General features: G+C 35.4%; 1 protein-coding gene across 6 annotated transcripts in view; it reads right to left on the reverse strand.

The window, feature by feature from the left end:
* Positions 1 to 17,679, reverse strand: part of PPFIA2 (PTPRF interacting protein alpha 2) — a 357,296-nt gene that overhangs the window by 65,726 nt on the left and 273,891 nt on the right. For all 6 annotated transcript variants that reach the window (XR_012042987.1, XM_072864453.1, XM_072864432.1 and 3 more), the window contains 3 exons: positions 4,754 to 4,975; positions 2,352 to 2,498; positions 272 to 406 (listed from right to left, as the gene is read on the reverse strand). Coding sequence is in view for 5 of the 6 variants with exons in the window: in XM_072864453.1 (XP_072720554.1) it covers positions 272 to 406; positions 2,352 to 2,498; positions 4,754 to 4,975 (504 nt within the window). In the remaining variant the exon portion in view is untranslated. The remainder of the gene's footprint in view (positions 1 to 271; positions 407 to 2,351; positions 2,499 to 4,753; positions 4,976 to 17,679) is intronic.

The raw sequence follows: 17,679 nt of genomic DNA on the forward strand, positions 1-17,679 counted from the left end.
GTAATGCTGATGTATTAGAAATATGTGACTCCTTTGTAAGTATAGTCTAGGCTAATTACAGATAACTACTTTTCCTATTACCAAAACGCTAAGAATTACAAACATGGCATTGAGACCATTCCTGGTTAAACTTGTGGCACATACTTAAGAGGAAACGTTTTCTCCGTTCAAATCAGCTTGACACTACTTTTGTTTTGAGGTGAGGAATCAGGATGCAAATCAACGTTAAACGGTGGGGCTTCTGAAGTGAACCTATTTCTCAGGGCAGTACCTTAGTCAGAGCTGCAATTCTCTGAGCCAGCTCAGCCTCCACTTCGGGTAAGGTTTCAGCCTTCCTCATCGTCTGCTGCAGCTTCTGCTCAGCCAGCTCTAGACGCTCTTGCAGCTGTCTGTTTTTGTCTTCCAACTGAAGGCCAAAGATAGATAAACAGGTATAAAAAATAAAATCAGAATTAAGATTTTCCTTCGGTTTCTCGGGTATCGGGGAAGCGATCAAAACTCACTACATAAGCATAGATACTCCACAACCTGGGAGAGCTTATTGGAAAGGTATTAACTCAAGCATGGAACCCTGTAGGCTGCCAATCTCACTAATGATGAGTGATTTGAGGCTCAAGGATCACATGAAGGTGAAGAAAAGGAGTTGTAAAATAGTACTAATGAAGATGAGCAAAAAAGCTCCTCTGATTGATGCGTTGTTTATCTGAGCAAAATAGAAGTACTGGTACCAGTGAAATGAGAATTTTCTAAACAGAAATATTGAGTCCATCTCACAGAAAAGTGTATGAGCTAAAATGGGACAGAAGGACAATTCTAAAAGGATAGAATTCCCAGCAAGGTTTATGAAAAAATTGCCAAATGTAATTTTCTGAACAAACGCCAATCATATATTAGGAAATGTTAAAACTGACAATTGTTGCTCAGCTAATCCAGTCATGATCATATCCTGGTTGCTATTTGCTTAAGGTTACAGCGGTATTGTTCATGTGAACCTACAATTAAGTTTCATTTTACAGAAGTTAAATTGTTTAATCTGTGATAACCATTAAAGAGAAACATGAAGACTTTTGATTAACTGCAGTATTTTCTGGCCTACTGAGATGCACCACATGGTTAAGAATTTTTTAATGCCTTGACAAGTGTTTCCTGCTTTCCTGTTCATTCCAGGTAACAGAAGACATAATGAAAAAGGAGTGTGCTTTTAGATTCTTTTTTGATCCTTCAAAAGCATGAAGAGGTAGGCTTCTCACATTGCAATGCTGCAAAGCAACTTTAAGTCTGCCTGTATATATTCTAAGCCTAGTTCTATTGATCGCTGCTTTGAGTAGGTAGACCTCTGCAGTACAGTGGCAGCAATAAAAACTCTAAGGACAGAGGCAGGTCCCTTACTTTTCCATTGTTGGGTGTTTGGTGTTGGTTTTTTTTTTCCTAACAGTTGAAGATACCTCTTTAAATAGCCAAAGGAAGCTGGCAGAAGCCGGAGAGTTTGAGTTCTGACGCTTTCATTTCCTTGAAGAGGTAGTCATGTACATATATGTACACACATACAGAGGGATGCGTGCATGTCTGTGTAAATGTATCTGCATACAATCATAGAAGCAGAGATTATCAGATCATACAGGCTTATTTCTCATACAGCATTTTATATTGTTTGAAGACATAATAGGTGAAAAAAATACAGAAGTCTGATACCGAGCAATTTCATCTTTTAGAGTCTGAATTATATTAATTTCATGTTAGCTTTTGGTTCACATTGTATTCTTCAAATTACAAACCATTTTTTTCTGTTCACTTTACAGTTCAGCTTTTGGAATCACCGTGGAAACAAAGTACCATGAGAGAAAACTGCACGATCATGTTATACTCTTTTTGAAAAGATATTCAAGGATCATTCAGTAAAATTTTACCTACACACTACTAATACATGAAATCATTAGAATCTATTGTATGCAAATTTTGGTCTTTCCTGCAGAAGGGAATTTCTTTTGCTTATACTGTTTTTTTGATTTTTTTTGTTTAAAAATAAGATTGAGAAAATCATTACATAAGAAGCAAAGATAATCCTTTACTTAAGGGATACGATGATGTGCATTTATGCAAGACACTATTAGAAAACACAGCTATTTTTACCATGTTGAATGTACACACTGATTTGGTATTCATGGTTGTAGCAGCTGATATGAAGCTTAGAGATGCTGAACAACTTGGATTTTTTTTTCGATTAACTGATCTGTGAATTAAAAATGAACAGATTAACCTAATGGAAATCTCCTACTGTAGATCTGGCCCCCTTTTTTGCATTAATTTTCGTTGTGTATGAAGAAATCAACTGACTAATGCAGATACTGCACCTGACGTAGGATGGCTTCCTTGTTTGCCAGTTCATTTTCCAGCTTATCGTTCATGTCATGTATGGAGGTGGATTCTCTCTGTGCACTGAGGTAGCGCTTCTCCAGTGTAGTTATTCTTTCTTCCATATCTTCCTTTTGTGCCATTGCCTAACGTGACCAAAAAAACCATCAAGAACCATGCAATTAAAATGTTACATAATTTTATACCAGTTTAATTTTCATGCTAACAGTAGACAGGGATGTAAGGTATGCTCAGCAGTAATTTTTCTGTTTTAAAGAGAGTTTATTTCCTTTGGGATTTCTTGTAACTATGATATTTAAAGCGATAGCTGTTGAGTAGAGCAAACAGAAACAGTCCTCATCTTTTGTATATTTTTCTAGTTTCTGTATTTTTCAGTGCAAAAAACCAGCAAACGCAGCTCACATTTACTTGTTTGCTTCTTAAACAACAGCAGGCTTGATTAGAAAATAGAAAAACTGCTATAGTTACATAATAATAGAAATACAGTGCAGTGATGTGGGGGGAAAAAAATGTATATGCGCATTTCTACTCTTATTTCTGGGTTCTGCTAAAATTTTCTGCTGAAGTACATGTAGCAGACAGCAGGTGACATCCTGAAATTTCAGGAAAACAAGTGACCACAATGTTGGATACATAACATATGAGTATGTGATCCATATATGTTACGGATAAGGATTTCTTTAAATTATTGAGCTGTTTTTATTAATGTATTACAAGCTGGCCTCACTGAAGTCAATAGCTGTAATTTAGACAGATTATTCATTAGTATGTTTATTACACTGTTTATTTCTGTTCAATTAATTTTAGTGAAAACAGAAAATTTTATTTGTTTTAAACCTGTGTCTAGCTCTTGAGAAGACTTACATGTTGCCACATAATCTTTCACAATGAAAATATTTACCGATGAGCATGTCTTGCTGTTTGCGTTATATTACATTATGAAAGCAGTGTTGAAGTAAGTGAGATTATTTTTCAAGTAAGACACAAGGAACACACAAATTGATCCAAATAGCTAGTCCTAAAATGGACCATATCCAGGTGATCCTTTTGCATATTGCTGGAAAAAAACCCATAAAAATAGTAATTATGTACATAATTCATTAAAAACACACAGAAAAAAATTTCCAATAATTTATCCAAGTTACACAATACTAACTACCCTTCTTGTTGCAGGTATTTAATTTTCTGCATTGGGAAGACTATCTTTTATGGCTGTATGAAATAATGAGGACAGGCAATTCCACCTTTACAAATACCTTTCGCAGCAGATTTTGCACTGATATTTGGTAATTATTCTACATGCAAATCTATTAGTGGCCACTTTGCTTAGGAAGCGAAGGGCTGAAAGCAAGTAATCCTGTAGCTGGTGTAATATGGTATTTAAGGGAGAAACAGCAAGTGGCAGAAACAGCAAGTGGCAATCAAGTGTCCGTGAAACAGCAATATTTGTCAAAAGGTAAATGAGAGTGGAGATATTAGAGACCCCTAGTGATATAATGTAGCGGTGGTGGAAAAGGAGAAACATATCAGTGCAAACTATTTTTTGTAACCGGATAAAAGTGATACAATACTTAAAGAGGCAGAGTACAAAGATGTGAAGACACTTTGAGGCTGTGTCAGGCATCAGAAGTTCTGAAGGAACATTTCTTCCAGAATACTAGAAATAACAGGTTAAATATATACATACATATGCATATATATACATACACACACAAATCCATAAGAAATACCTATATTGTAGGAAGCAGTGTAACAGAACGATAACTAATTTCAAAATAGCAAAATAGATTCTAGAAGCCAACCATCCACACATATTGAGAACATCCACAGTAAGAAAAGATACTCTGGAGAGTACTAAGGAGCACCGCAAATTTAAGAGGAGGAAAGAAAAGGAAAAGTGAATTATATTTCCATTTATTGAGAGAAGGGAATAGCATATTATAACAGGAGTAATGAGTTACCACACGAGTAAATATTGTAATTGATTATATAAATAACACCATTTTATGAAACAGCCCAGGAGCTTTAAAAATATACTTTAGACTATCTACATGACCAGCATCTCTATTTAACAGAGTTCATCTTAAAAACTTGAAATGGCTGAAAACTTGCCAGAGTGCACTCTAGTAAGACTACAACACAACGGAGTTGGCCTTCCTCCTATTAGAGTTGCACATATACAGACCCACTTTTAAGAACACGGTTTTATGATGAGATTTCTAGCACTATTTCTTAATGTAAATTTTGTGTTTCCTATGTACAATGGCCTTTATCAGTGTTGAGCTTTTGCTTCCCGTATTCATTGGCCTCTATCAGTTTGTGCTGGGTATCACAGGAACAGCAGGCAAGAAATAAGAGGTGAGTGCGGTGAACTCCTTACCTCTCTAATGTCTCTCTGATATTTACTGTTCATTTCTTCTGTTTTAATGAGCTCCTTTCTGGCGGTCTCTGCTTCCTGCTCTACCTCTCCCACCCGGGAAGACAGTGCAGCCAAACGCTCCTTCATTTGTGCCATTTCATAGTTTTGCTTTTCCAGTAGTTCCTGAAGTTCAACAACTTGACTGGCTTCATCATTGGAGTCTATGGAGCCATTGGATAGGCGCTGTTAACAGAAAAGTGACGTGATTTATTAATTATCTTTTAATGTGACTCTAAAGAATTTCTAAAACAAAGATTGTTTTAAAAATTACAAAAGCAACTAGGAAGAGAAAACCAGTAATTTTCGTGGTCGATAAGACAGGTGTAGTTATGAAAAAAATTGCAAAACATTACTATTAATTCATGTCAAGGGATTCCAGAATGTAACATCACATAGAGAAGTAAATGTCTGCAGAGCAGAATACTATACAAAAATAGCTTTAGTTTGACATTATGGCTATTCAAGTACAAACATGACTCCTAAAAATCTCCAAATTGCAGGTATATGTCTTAGCTAAACTTACACAGCATTTAAACTTAATCAAAGTCTATTTCATTTGCAAAATAGGCCACGCTGCAAACAGGAAGCAACATTAATAAATCACAAATTCACTGGACCTGAGTGCTTGGAGTCTAGACAACACATTGGTTAAGTCTGTATTAGAAACAAGTTCTGCTGAAGTAATTTGTGTGTTACTGAAAGCCCTGGTATGAATATAGTTATAAGGAAAACAATCAAAAGTCCAGAACACCTTATTGCATTTGGAATATGATCCCAGGAATATGATTTATATTGCAAATAAATGATTTCAGGAAAGAAGTGTGTTCACCAGGAGGACTTGCTGGCATTGCCTCATTATAATAGATAGTCCCAGTAACCTTTTCCAGCATAGGCTAAGCCATGGTTTCAGAGAAATGTAATTATCTCATGCCAAAAAAAAAAACAGGCAAAAAGAACAAGCAAACCCAAAATTATTTGATTTTGACCTATAACATGAAAAAATAAAACCAAAGTACTCCAACCTGTCATTAACTTTCTTGATTAGGTGCAATTTTATTGGTTAAATTTATATTATGCAGTACGGGAACTGTACAAGTATTTCACTGTAACTGTTATTTTAAATAAGGTTATGGTTCTCAAAGAGCATAATACAGGAATATTGGTCCTAAAAGGTGCTTGTTGTCCTTCAGATGGTAGGGTGCATAGCAATGTATATATGAAATATTCCTAGCAAGATCTGAGAGGAAACCAAGCTTGCTTTCATTAGCACTTCTGTATTGTTATTGTCAAAATACATTTATACAGGAATCTTCTAGAAAATTCAAAGAACATTACTTAATTCAATGGCTTTAACAACATTCTTTCCCCAATCAGCCATAAAATGAACCCAGATCAAGACCACCTGCCCCTCTGCAGATCATTACATAAAATTATTTTACTCTAAAAGTTCATTACATCAAACAACTCAGTTCTGAAATTGCTTTCTTTATACTAGTTAATTATATTATCTTGATGCTTTATGTTAGCTGCTGAACCATCATTGATCTACTTTCAGGATATCATGGTAAGATGACAATAGCAATTTAAAAACTTATTTACATTCAGTTTGTTGTTTGGAAAGTGTTCAGTGAGTCTGCTTGAATCAAAATCCCATTAATTTGCAGCAATCACATATGTAAACAAAATAGTACTCAAACAGGATAAAACATTCTAACCATCATACTTTATTCCATTGTGTAAATTTGAGATAATCAATCACAGATAAAAAGAGTTATTATAATCTGTTTTATAGTTTTAATCTCATACAGCAATTTTAGTGGTTGTCACAGATGAACAATTTTTACCATGCATTGAATTTGCCCTACAATTCCCTACATTGCCCAGGAATTGCTGCAAGGTTATAATAAGCCAAATACCAAATCTGAAAAGCAGTACATGGCACGTGATCGTATACCTTATGACATATTGACCATGGTCATTTTGAAATGGCAAGCTTCAATATCTAGGAGTATGTTCAATGGCAGAGAAATTTTTTTTCATTAATAATTTTTTTCCTGAACATATTAATAACCAAAACACATAAATTAAATGTGAAAAATATATTTTTTCTACTAATTTACTTAATATCTGAGATTTATGCAAAGACAAAAAAAATGTATTTACTATTAATCCCTCACCACTAGACAAATGTTATGATTGCAATTTATTCATGTATATATTTTGATTTATGCACATAAGCTTCCCTCATAATTCTTTGATGAACTCTTTGTACAAGCTGCTTTAATTCTACTCGTTCACTTTTGCTTTTCATTATTCCTGTATTCATATATAGAGCTGGTTGGTGTTTAAAATTTCCAACTTACAAAAAAAGTCAACATTTTGATTTTTCGTAGTATGATTAGGATAAAAAAAAAATTCTTTAAAAATACAATTAAAAATAAAAAGCTCAGCTTAAAAATGGGTATTTTTAGAATTTTGAAGCATACTTTAAAAGTTTACCTAAGAATTTTAACTGTCATTTTGTCACTTTTATGCCTTCCTTACTTTTATTTTATGATCCATCCATTATATGGGTACCTCACATGGAGTAATCACTCCAAAAGACCACAGGCAGGAAGTTATTAAGCATTAATTCAAGAAGTAACTGACATAACATTTCTCAGGTTCTCTGGAGGGTTTTTACCAACAGTTTTATGGTCATACTTTCCCCTCTCTTCCAAACAAAAAAAGCTTGAACAAGAATGTGAAAATATGCTATGCTGGCAGAAGTAAAAGGCATCCTGTAGATGACGCTGATTCAAACGCATTTTCTGAATCAGTGAATGGAGCAGGAACCTCCCATGCCCCAGAGGAATTCCCTACGGAATAAGTTGAGGGGACAGAACTGCAGCATCTTCTCTGCTACTGGTTTTGTGAAGAATGTCCATGTCCCTTTTTTTTTTTTTTTTTTAAATCTGGCTGATTTTTTTGTGCTGAAATATTTCCTGGTGCTCAAAGAGTTTCCTGTTGATGATGCTCTGTATTAATAGCAATACATTTGTAAATAAACAGTTAAATGCTTATAATAATGAAATCTAAGTTTTTAATAGATCTCTGTTAATTATTACCTGAAGCATTAAGGGAAATCTTGTCAAAAGAGCATGCATTAAAAAAAAGTTTCAAAGTAGACATTCTTTACTCTCATATCCCTACACTACCCAAAATCCCCAAAATATGCAAGAAATAGTGCCAAATTAGTACAGGGGGGAGGGGGAAGAAAGTATTGAAAGTACGCTGAAACAATTGCGAAGTCAGGGCAGGAACATTAAAGAAAACTTTCTAACTGGTTGAAACATTCTAGCACAGAAAATGAAAAATGTACATGGTCCCCAGATCTGGCTTACAAGTTAGTCATCCAGATAGTCTTCAACAAATTTCATGATGCTGTCTATCAAATGTCGTTGTGAAAAAGCTACATATGGACACATTGCTTAATTTCAATAATTTCACGTAAAAGTATCTACTAGCAATGGCTATTTTTCCTTGAAAAAAGAAATGTGGCAAATAGCTCATATGCTGCAATGCTTCACTTTTTTTTTTTTTACTAACTAGTTTATCCAATAAAAGATAGTCCATCTGTTTCAACCACATTTACTTATTTAGACCACAACGCTGCAGAAATGGTATCATCATATATTCTTGAGTTCATTTTTTTTGCTTTCTACAGACACAACAGGTACACACAGCTGCAACGTGTGCACGCCTGCTACACGCACCGCAAGGGTCTCTGCCCTCTCCCCCTGCCCCGGGTTTCTCAGCCAGATGAGAAATCTGGTTGGCATCAGCCTAATACAGCCTCAGACGTCTTTGCTTGGGCTAGTTCAGGGCAACTACAATCTGTACCCAGCAGTAGCACTTGCTTTCCTCATCACTGGGAAGAATGAGGGAAAGAGCAACAGGAAGGCCTGCTGTGGGGTTTTGGAGGGGGGGTTTTGTGGTATATCACCACATACCAGATAAATAACTGAGAAATCACAGTCCATACTAAGGATTTCAGAGATACTCTTACTTCATAAATAAAGCTTTCACACTCAGCCAAATACAGCGAAACGAGTTAGGAGGAGAAACAGAAAGGAGATGATGTAACTGTCAAGTAAATCTGATGACAGTGATGGTATTAACTACAGCAGAGGTGGCATACCACAGAGCAAATCAAAGTTAAAAAAATATCCTGTAGGACCGAGTGCCACAAAGGGTAATACAGATTAAACAAGAAATGTGTGTGTGTGTGAATCTTTTAATTGCTTATGGTCTGTGGAAATGGAGGAGGGACATAAACGTTCATGTTCCCTACCGCTGAACAGTATGAAAAGGAAACCAACATCCCTGGTATCAGATTTTCTTTCTTTCAAGATCCAAAAAGCACAGCGGTAAGGCAATCTGCCGCTTGTATAGGAGTGTCAGCAGGGAGAAGGACAGCAAATTGGAGCATTACACATAAAAATAAATCCCCCCTAGATTGTTGCTTCGCTCCTCTATTCTCTCTGCCATGAAATAATAAAAGGAAAACCAGCCACAGACTGGTTTACTAGTAAAAAACCAAGAACAACGGTAAAAGGAACACCAGGAGAAAGTGTAAAACAAGACTAACCCAGAATATTGTAGCCTCTGTTGATCCGTTTCATATTGCCCTTTCAATTAAGCTTTAGCAATAATACTGAAAGCAAACTGAGTGGAGTTAGCTTTTTTTTTAAAAAAAAACCCCCAACTTTAAAACTTTTAAAGTTTAAAGTTTACTTTAAAAAAAAAAAGAGCAAGCACACCAGACTACAGCAGTAGGCAAAGAAATTGTAAAGTTGTCCCCAGGCTATTGATTGCGAAATACTTCTCCATTTTATTTTGTAGAAAGAACCTTACAGTAAACTATGTGGCATACCCATACAACGTGTATATGTGGCAAAATATACATAGGAACCTAATTTTATAAAGGCAAACCCCAAGAACAGTAAAAAGCACCTCCAAGTGATATTTTCTCTCCAGTTGTAAAACATCTGACACAGATATGTTTGGGCTAAATACTATCAACCAGTTATTAGTGACATATTTTGTGCTAGAATTTAACCTCAGAGAGTGGTGAGAAGGAAAAAAAATAATATCTCATGGGGTTACCTCTGAACAATCAGCAGTGGAGATAGGATTCATTTACTTGATAGAACTCCTCATCAGTGCCTCTCAGTTTGTGGTAGTACGAGCGCAGGTGATTCACACGATGCTCATGTGCATAAGCATTTCCATGCCAGAGGTCTAAATTAAGCTCTGTCTAACTACAAGGTACCTTTGAATAATTGAAAGTAATCTTAAAACTCAGAAGTCTTGTCTTCTAGAATTCCTAGAACAAACTAGTATTTTTATGGTGTAAGCACTGGTGGGTTTTTGTTGTTGTTGTTTGTTTGTTTTTTTTTAAAAAAAACCTAGAAGTGTGCCTTATGTCTACTCTTTACTAAGACACTCCCTAAATTCTTTTTTAAAGGGGTACTGGCAAGTTCATTGCACCATAAATCCCGAGTGTCAAAACTGAAGTCCTCACCATGTTCTCAAGTCAGTATAATGTCACTGTGGTTTTTGAGAGTTCATGCTGAACAAATTTATCTCAGGCTCTTCTCCTAATGTTCAAGGCAACTGTCTGTGTTTGTTAGGCTGGCAACCTTTGGCAAATAGCATAACCCAGAAGACTTCTGACTCTATGTTACACTAGAGTTATGTCAGAATTGAGTTATCTTTAAAAACACGAAAACTTTTGTTAAAAGCACCCTTTTGATTATACATATTTTTGTTGACACACAACATAAAATCTAACATTAAAATGGCTTTTCAAAGGTCTGCATATAGTAAGTTCTATTTGCTAACTATGTGAGGGTTCATTTGCCCATATAAATATTGTAAATATATGTAAGCAAAGAACACAAGTTTATGCAAGTTCTCTCTGAACCTTATAACATGCCAAATCAGGGCATTTTATTTTTTCTTTTTTTGATAGTATGAAGTTGGACAGGAAAGCAATGATCTAAAGCATAAAAAATAAAGCAGTAGATAAGGTTCAGCAAGGAAATGTTTTCAGAAAACTCACAATATTTAGAAAAGGCTATAAAAATAAGACAGAATTGTTTCTAACTAACAGAATGTCATCGCTGCAGAAGCTCTTGGAGACTGGAATATACTGTTACCTGCCTCCAGATGTGACATATCCTCATATCTGCCATAAGCCTGTGACCCTAACACTCATGGTGACTGGACTGCAAGATATCTTTTACCCCCTGTTATTCTAGGATGGAGTCTCAACCTAAAGAAATGTCACTGACTCCATTTTGTGAGACTTCTCCCTTCATCTTCTACTAAGGCAGGTGTCAGCTGCTGCTCTATAAAACATGGATGTATTTGGTTACTTGCTCTGACTTTTGGTCAGTCAATTGCCGATATGGCAGCTGAGATATGAAAGCTTTCCTGTAATTCATATGCAATATACAGAATTTTGATGGTATAAATCACTTTAGAAATATTTTGGATATACAACATGATCAGTAGTAGTACACATTTTAAAACCTATGTTATGTTTAGACTCTCTTTGAGCCAAGATAATTCTTACAAATAATATGTATGTAGAAAATTCAACATGAGGAAGAGTAGGAAAGAAATGCTATACAAAGTTTAAAAGCTTTAAAAACAGGTGTTTGTTTTTTTGTGTTTTTTTTTTTTTAAAGCTTTTAAAACAGTTAGGCAGACAAATTGGAAAATTTTGTCCCAAATCCCAGGGAAAAAAGATTATTTTTATCTCTGTAGTGGTGGAGATGTTCCTTCCAACTTCGAAAAGCTGGCCATTAAGGCCAGATCATTAGGGGAGAGACAGAAATACTGTATATTTCTCAGGTCAAATAAACTTGTCTAAATTCTGTAGTATAGAAATACTAAAAAGGAAGTAAAATAACCACCAAAGGAAGCTAAATTATACATGTCACTTGACTTTATGAAAGTAAGAGTAAAATTTAACACTGCAAAGAGCAATGTTTACTGATGCTGTTTGAGATGTAAGAATAAATGAATAACAAGTGACCAGAGGATGCTTTTTACTATTGTGTAGAGTTCTTCCACCCCTATCCTATTCAAATGCCTCATGCAAAAGGTATAAAATAAATTATATTAACACAGATACATAGCTAAGCGATAGCCCAATCACAAGTGACAACAGAACAAGCAATATGATCATCAGCCATATAATCAGCACACAAACCAGGATGTGAAAAGCTATGCCAAAAATAATAGCATTACACCTAAGCTGTCACAGTCATTTCTAAGTGGTTGGTTGCCTCTTCATGTTTGAAGGCTATGCTACTTCTCTAGGCTGTTCCACATCTTTTGGTCTCAGGCAGTAATCTCATAATCATTAGAGGTCTCCTCTTCAGTTACTATGAATTTTCTCCAACCTCTAATCAACTATCAAAGCCAATGTTCTCTCAACTGAAATATTTCTTCCCCATCCCAATACTGCTGTAAAAATACCTACCTTCTCCAGCACTTTTCTCTCCAAATATCCTTACTTTCTTGCTCTTTCTACCAAGCCATCAAAAGACTCCAGCTTTTATTACTACTTTAAAGATCTGGAATAACTCTGCTTCCTGTTCAGCTTTCAGCTCTTATTCTTCTTTCTGATGCCTGTAATCATCTGTCACACTTTACTCATTTTGCAAAATGGGGTAGGGGAAAAAAAAAAAAGGTTTGCTTGGTAGGCGGGCATTTTTCTTCTTGTTGCTGGTCTCTTCCAGAATGCCTATTTCTCTTTTACACTGTTAGAAGAGTTTCTGAGATCTTACACAGAAGAGAGAAATGAGTTCCTGCTTCTTTATTATAAGGGCTAGTTAGCTGCCCAAACCAAACTATACATGCAAACCCCACCCCCATTTGCTTGACTAACTCCTTTTTCTTGGTAATCTCACCAGCCTACCATTAGAAATGACTGGCCTGGCAGTAAATCATCGAGCAAAAGGTCAGTCAGCCAATACTGTCAGCTAGCACACTGCTTGAAGTGTAAAATTCCCCTGCAAAAGTAATGAGACTTTTAAAGCAGTGTTTTAACAGCCCTGATATGTAGAAGTATATAGGGGTTTCTATTAGGTGAAAAGGAAAAGCTTCTTTTATGACTGAAAGACAAATTAATTTATATGAAACAGACAAAGAGCTGATTTGTTGAAAAATTAAAGATCTGACTGAGAAGGCTATTGATTTATCATGTAAATAATGCAAAAGTAATGCAGCTTTTCAGTATAATAAAATCCCTATGCTATAGTGTTGAGCACTACGTATTCATAGTCATGCAGACATACTCAACTATTAAGCAGAACAGTACTTACAAAATATTTGCCTAGACTCTTTCAGAGAGAATATTACATACTCTCCCAGGTTTACTCCTTAGATTCATGAAGACTTTTAATCCCAGCTGCAGTTTTTGTCCACGTTTCCTTTCACTCTGAAAACTCCTCACCTCCCCAGGTGTGTCAAGCCATCAATCTTCATTAAGTCCCCCTCAGCACACACTTCTTTAATTAGCTTTATCAACATTAATCCAGAAAGGGATGATTAGAAAGAAAGCTAGAAAGGTATCTGCAGTGCTTGGAAACAAACCCATCATCTGGTTAGCAAATGTATTTTGTGTCTGAAGTGTATTATTTCTTTAATTCAGAGTATGAATGCTTTGGGGCAAGGATCATGTCTCCCACTTTTTTTTATACATCATGCATTCTGACTGCACTCAGTAAACAGCAAAACAAGAAGTCCTTACAGCAAACTTTCTCTGGGTTACAAAAACCCCTTTGATGGTTGGTGTTCAATCCTTACTAAGTCCTCTTTTAAACTGGTGCTTCTGATGAGGGCTACACGTGTCCTGCCTTCACTCCATTCTCTGCCATTCCACTATGCTGCCAGTTAAAAGGCAAGATTTTTTATCTATTCATTCAAAACAAAGGAGTACATGTGACACAAATTAATAAGTAAAAACTGAAATGGAAAGTTTTTTTCTGCAGTTTTCTACTGACCATACAACGTGATCAGAAAATCCCAAAATAGTCAAGTCCAAAAATGGAACAGATTCTGATGAATCACTGCTCTGAAGGAGACCTGTTACTTTTATTATATTATTTCATTTTCATTTTATTTGATCTGCACTCTGAACACTTTAGCCCACTGTGTTTTGCTTTGGCAAAACACCTTTTACTCCTATAGGATACAATGTCTATAATTGGTGTCAAAGTTTTAACAGAGTTTAGTATTTATAAACTAGCAGCATTTGATTTAATTATTTGAATATATTAGTGTTATAAGTAAGAAGAAAAAATGTGATTCTTAAATAAGCTGAATGTGAACTGTCTGAGGTATATTATAAGGCAAAATACCACCAGCTGTTTAATACATGTAAAAAGTAATTATATACAGCTCTGAGTTCCTCATAAAATGTACCATTATTTATTTAGGAGAAAAAGGTCTTTGTTGCCCCAGGACTATTGGACTGTTTTACCTGTCCTGGCACATGTATCTGTTTCCACGTGCCTAAAATATTCTAGTTTATTATTCTGTGGGGAAAGGAACAACTATGCTGGTAAAACTGCCCTTACTATGGGTAGGACCAGTGTGGTATACCTGTTATAAAAAGTTGGTAAAAACACAAAACTAGTTAATGAGTTTTAATGGTACAGTCATGTATCTTGGAATAAGGAAGAGTTCTGTTATTAGCAGGTTATAGGTATCATATTGACATATGAAATATTAAAAAAGATAAAGGTACCAAATAGGGACAAATAGGCTTTGTATTTTACTACTACTGTTTACAAGTTGTAGTTACAAATGTCAGCAATAAAGTTTAAAAATAGAAAGAGTGCGCTTCCAAGGAGATACACCCTGATTTACACTGCACTTAAATGCTTAGCTTTCCTGTCTTCAGTGTAACAGAAATCCATGTTGAAGCGCTTTGTCAAGCAGGAATCCTCCTATGCATACAAGGCATCTTTGAGGATAAAAATAGTCATTCCCCAGGCCAATTCATCTCTGATAAAACTCCTTCTGAAATTAAGTTCAGAAGAATTATAGCAATGATTTGTTATATGTTTGAATTAAAAGATGTGGCATGGAACTTACTGTGGAATATTCTCCAATATGGGCCAGAAACAGCCAATGAATTTTGAACCATCAAGGAAAGAGATCATTATAAGTGAAGGAGATACTTTAATGGTGGACATTCAATGTATGCAAACATCAGAAGATTAAATGTTTTCCAAAGCAACTTCAATCCTTCCCATTTTGCATATGAGCATTTCTGAAAACATTCCATTTTATTGAATAATTCAATTTCCGTGGCTCTTATGGAAGCTGAAATAAATGTCAGCATGAAATAATGACTTTATTTGAAAACAAAATACTTATTCTCAGTATCTTATTTTTGGGGGTCCAGGAAGCACCACTTTAAAGGGTCACAGTTTATAGCAAGAAATGAGAGCACACTGTGCCTCCTATCAGCTTCTGAGACTTGTTCCTATGTCTTGCTTCAGTTACACATGGTAGACGGTGCATGAGATTCAGCCACAGGTTCAGGCATCCCAATTTGTCTTTAAATGTACTAACTACTATTTTAGTAAGGAAAATCTTATATTTGGGGTATCTTGACAAATTACCCTTCAAACATTGTGGAAAAATATTTCCTTCCTCCAGTCTGACCATGACCATTGATTGGATATAGATGAAAGTTATTGCTAGTTCAAAATGGCAAATAAAAGTAGAGACATTGGATTCCTCAAGTAACTCATTACTTTATACAAGTACAAAGACTTTTATATTGCTTTTTGATAAAAACAGAATGACTTATACTGACATAAAATTACACAGGAAACAGCACAATGGGTTACGAGTTAGATGGGCAAATAATCTGATATTGGTCTCTGGTATGTATAATTTATTTTTTTTTTCCCAACCAAAATATTAGCCTTTGTATAGTCATTTGTCTGAAAAACAAACTAACGGGTGATAAGTGAAGTTCCATAAAAATACATATGGTTTTTATACTGGTAATCTAGAATCTCTCTCTCTCTCTCTCTCTGTATATTTTGTTCATAATGTGAATAAGACTATTCAAAGTGACTTCAGATAGGACTGGAAAAAATGTTTCTGATATACTTCTACACACACCAAAATAGAACTCTGAAAAAAAACCTTGCATAGGAATAATCCCAAATATTTGTTTTGATGGATTTTCTCAAAAACATCTCACAGTTTGGACCTGAGAAGAAGTGCTAGATTAACTGGATCATTGGTATGCCATAATCTCTTTATTTTCTTTTTCCTTTGAAACTTTTCTTACAGATTTAAATAATTAACATGATTTCATTATTTCACATAAAAATGATACACTGATACATGGCAAAATGGCCACATCTGGGGTTTTGCATATTCTTGGATTACTCTACATACTCATTAATTGTTTCCCATATTTAGTACTTGTCTTTGTTTCATTAGTTTTATCATTGGAATATTGTTTTGTCTGCTTTCTCTATTTTGAAATTCCCCTTAGCCTTCATACATGAGAATTGGCCATGTAGTTGTCAATGAGAAGGACATATGCTTTGCTTTATCTTCTCATAAAACTGCTTTTGTAGTCAGTCAGAGTTCTGAAGCAATTACTGAATATATTACCACTTTTATTGGGAATGAATATATTACTGTTGGAAGCCTTGGTGCTTCAATCAGAGGACAGTGCAGAATTTCAAACGGTGCTCTGGCTGCCCTGTAATACAGAATCATAGAGCTAGCTGCCTATCCCACCACCCGCTTAGCACTGTATCCTGTCTCAAATGTAGGTTATTTCTCCTAAAAAATCCTAAAAGTTTCCAGTTCTAGAGACTTCTTGACTGATTCCTTTTTTATCTGAAGCTACATTTTATATATTTGAAGATAATAATTCTGTGCCCATTAGTCTTTTCTTCTCTAGGCTTTCAGTATACATTTTGAAAATTCTTCTCACAGGTTATGTTCTCTGGATTTCTTATTGTTTTTATTGCTGTCTTCTGAATTCTTCTCAAGACAGTCCACATCTCTCTTCAAGTGTGGGACCCAAAGCTGGGTACAAGAATTCAGCTGAAGCCTTACCAGTGCTGAGGAAGGTCCAGGAATATTTCACATGTCCTGCAGGTTCTAGTTCTGTTTAGCTATCCCATCATGGGATTTGCCTTTATACTGTTGATCCATGATATTTTTATCATCCCCATTAAGACTTAGATCCATTTCTGCAGAATTATTACAAGCCTTTTCCCATAGTATATAGGTGCTATATTTGTTCATTCCAGCCTTCCCATTCCTTGTACGAATTCTTAAAAAATAACTATCAGGTTTTATCAGAGAGCTCTTTCCATACCAAGAGATAAAGTTTATTCCTACTGGGATTAGGATCCTACCTCTGTCACTGGCAATCACATCAAACTAAGTTATCTTCAGTGTAGGTCCTACCTTCTGAATAATTCTGCTTGTTGCTCATAAGACACTTAATCCATTTCATCTTCTCCCTTTGTGATTTATAGTAGAACCTTATCTGAATCGATTGCAAGTTTTTCCTACTTAGTATTCTACCAGATGATAAAAACCTTTTTCTACACTGCCCCATTAACCACCTACATTTACGAAATTTTATGAAAAATCACATACTTCCAGCCTAAGAGTTGTGGTGAAATGCATCTGTGGGCTTCCTTTTTTTAATCTTTCTCACTAAAGTAGAAATCCACTGGTCAAAGACACCTGTGCTTTTACATGATATAGTCTGGTTTTGCCCATCAGCTCCTGAGCTGAGAAAACCAAAGATCACTTGGCAACACCACGTGCAC

This window comes from Ciconia boyciana, chromosome 1, assembly GCF_034638445.1.
Source record: "Ciconia boyciana chromosome 1, ASM3463844v1, whole genome shotgun sequence".
Taxonomy (NCBI): Eukaryota; Metazoa; Chordata; class Aves; order Ciconiiformes; family Ciconiidae; genus Ciconia; species Ciconia boyciana.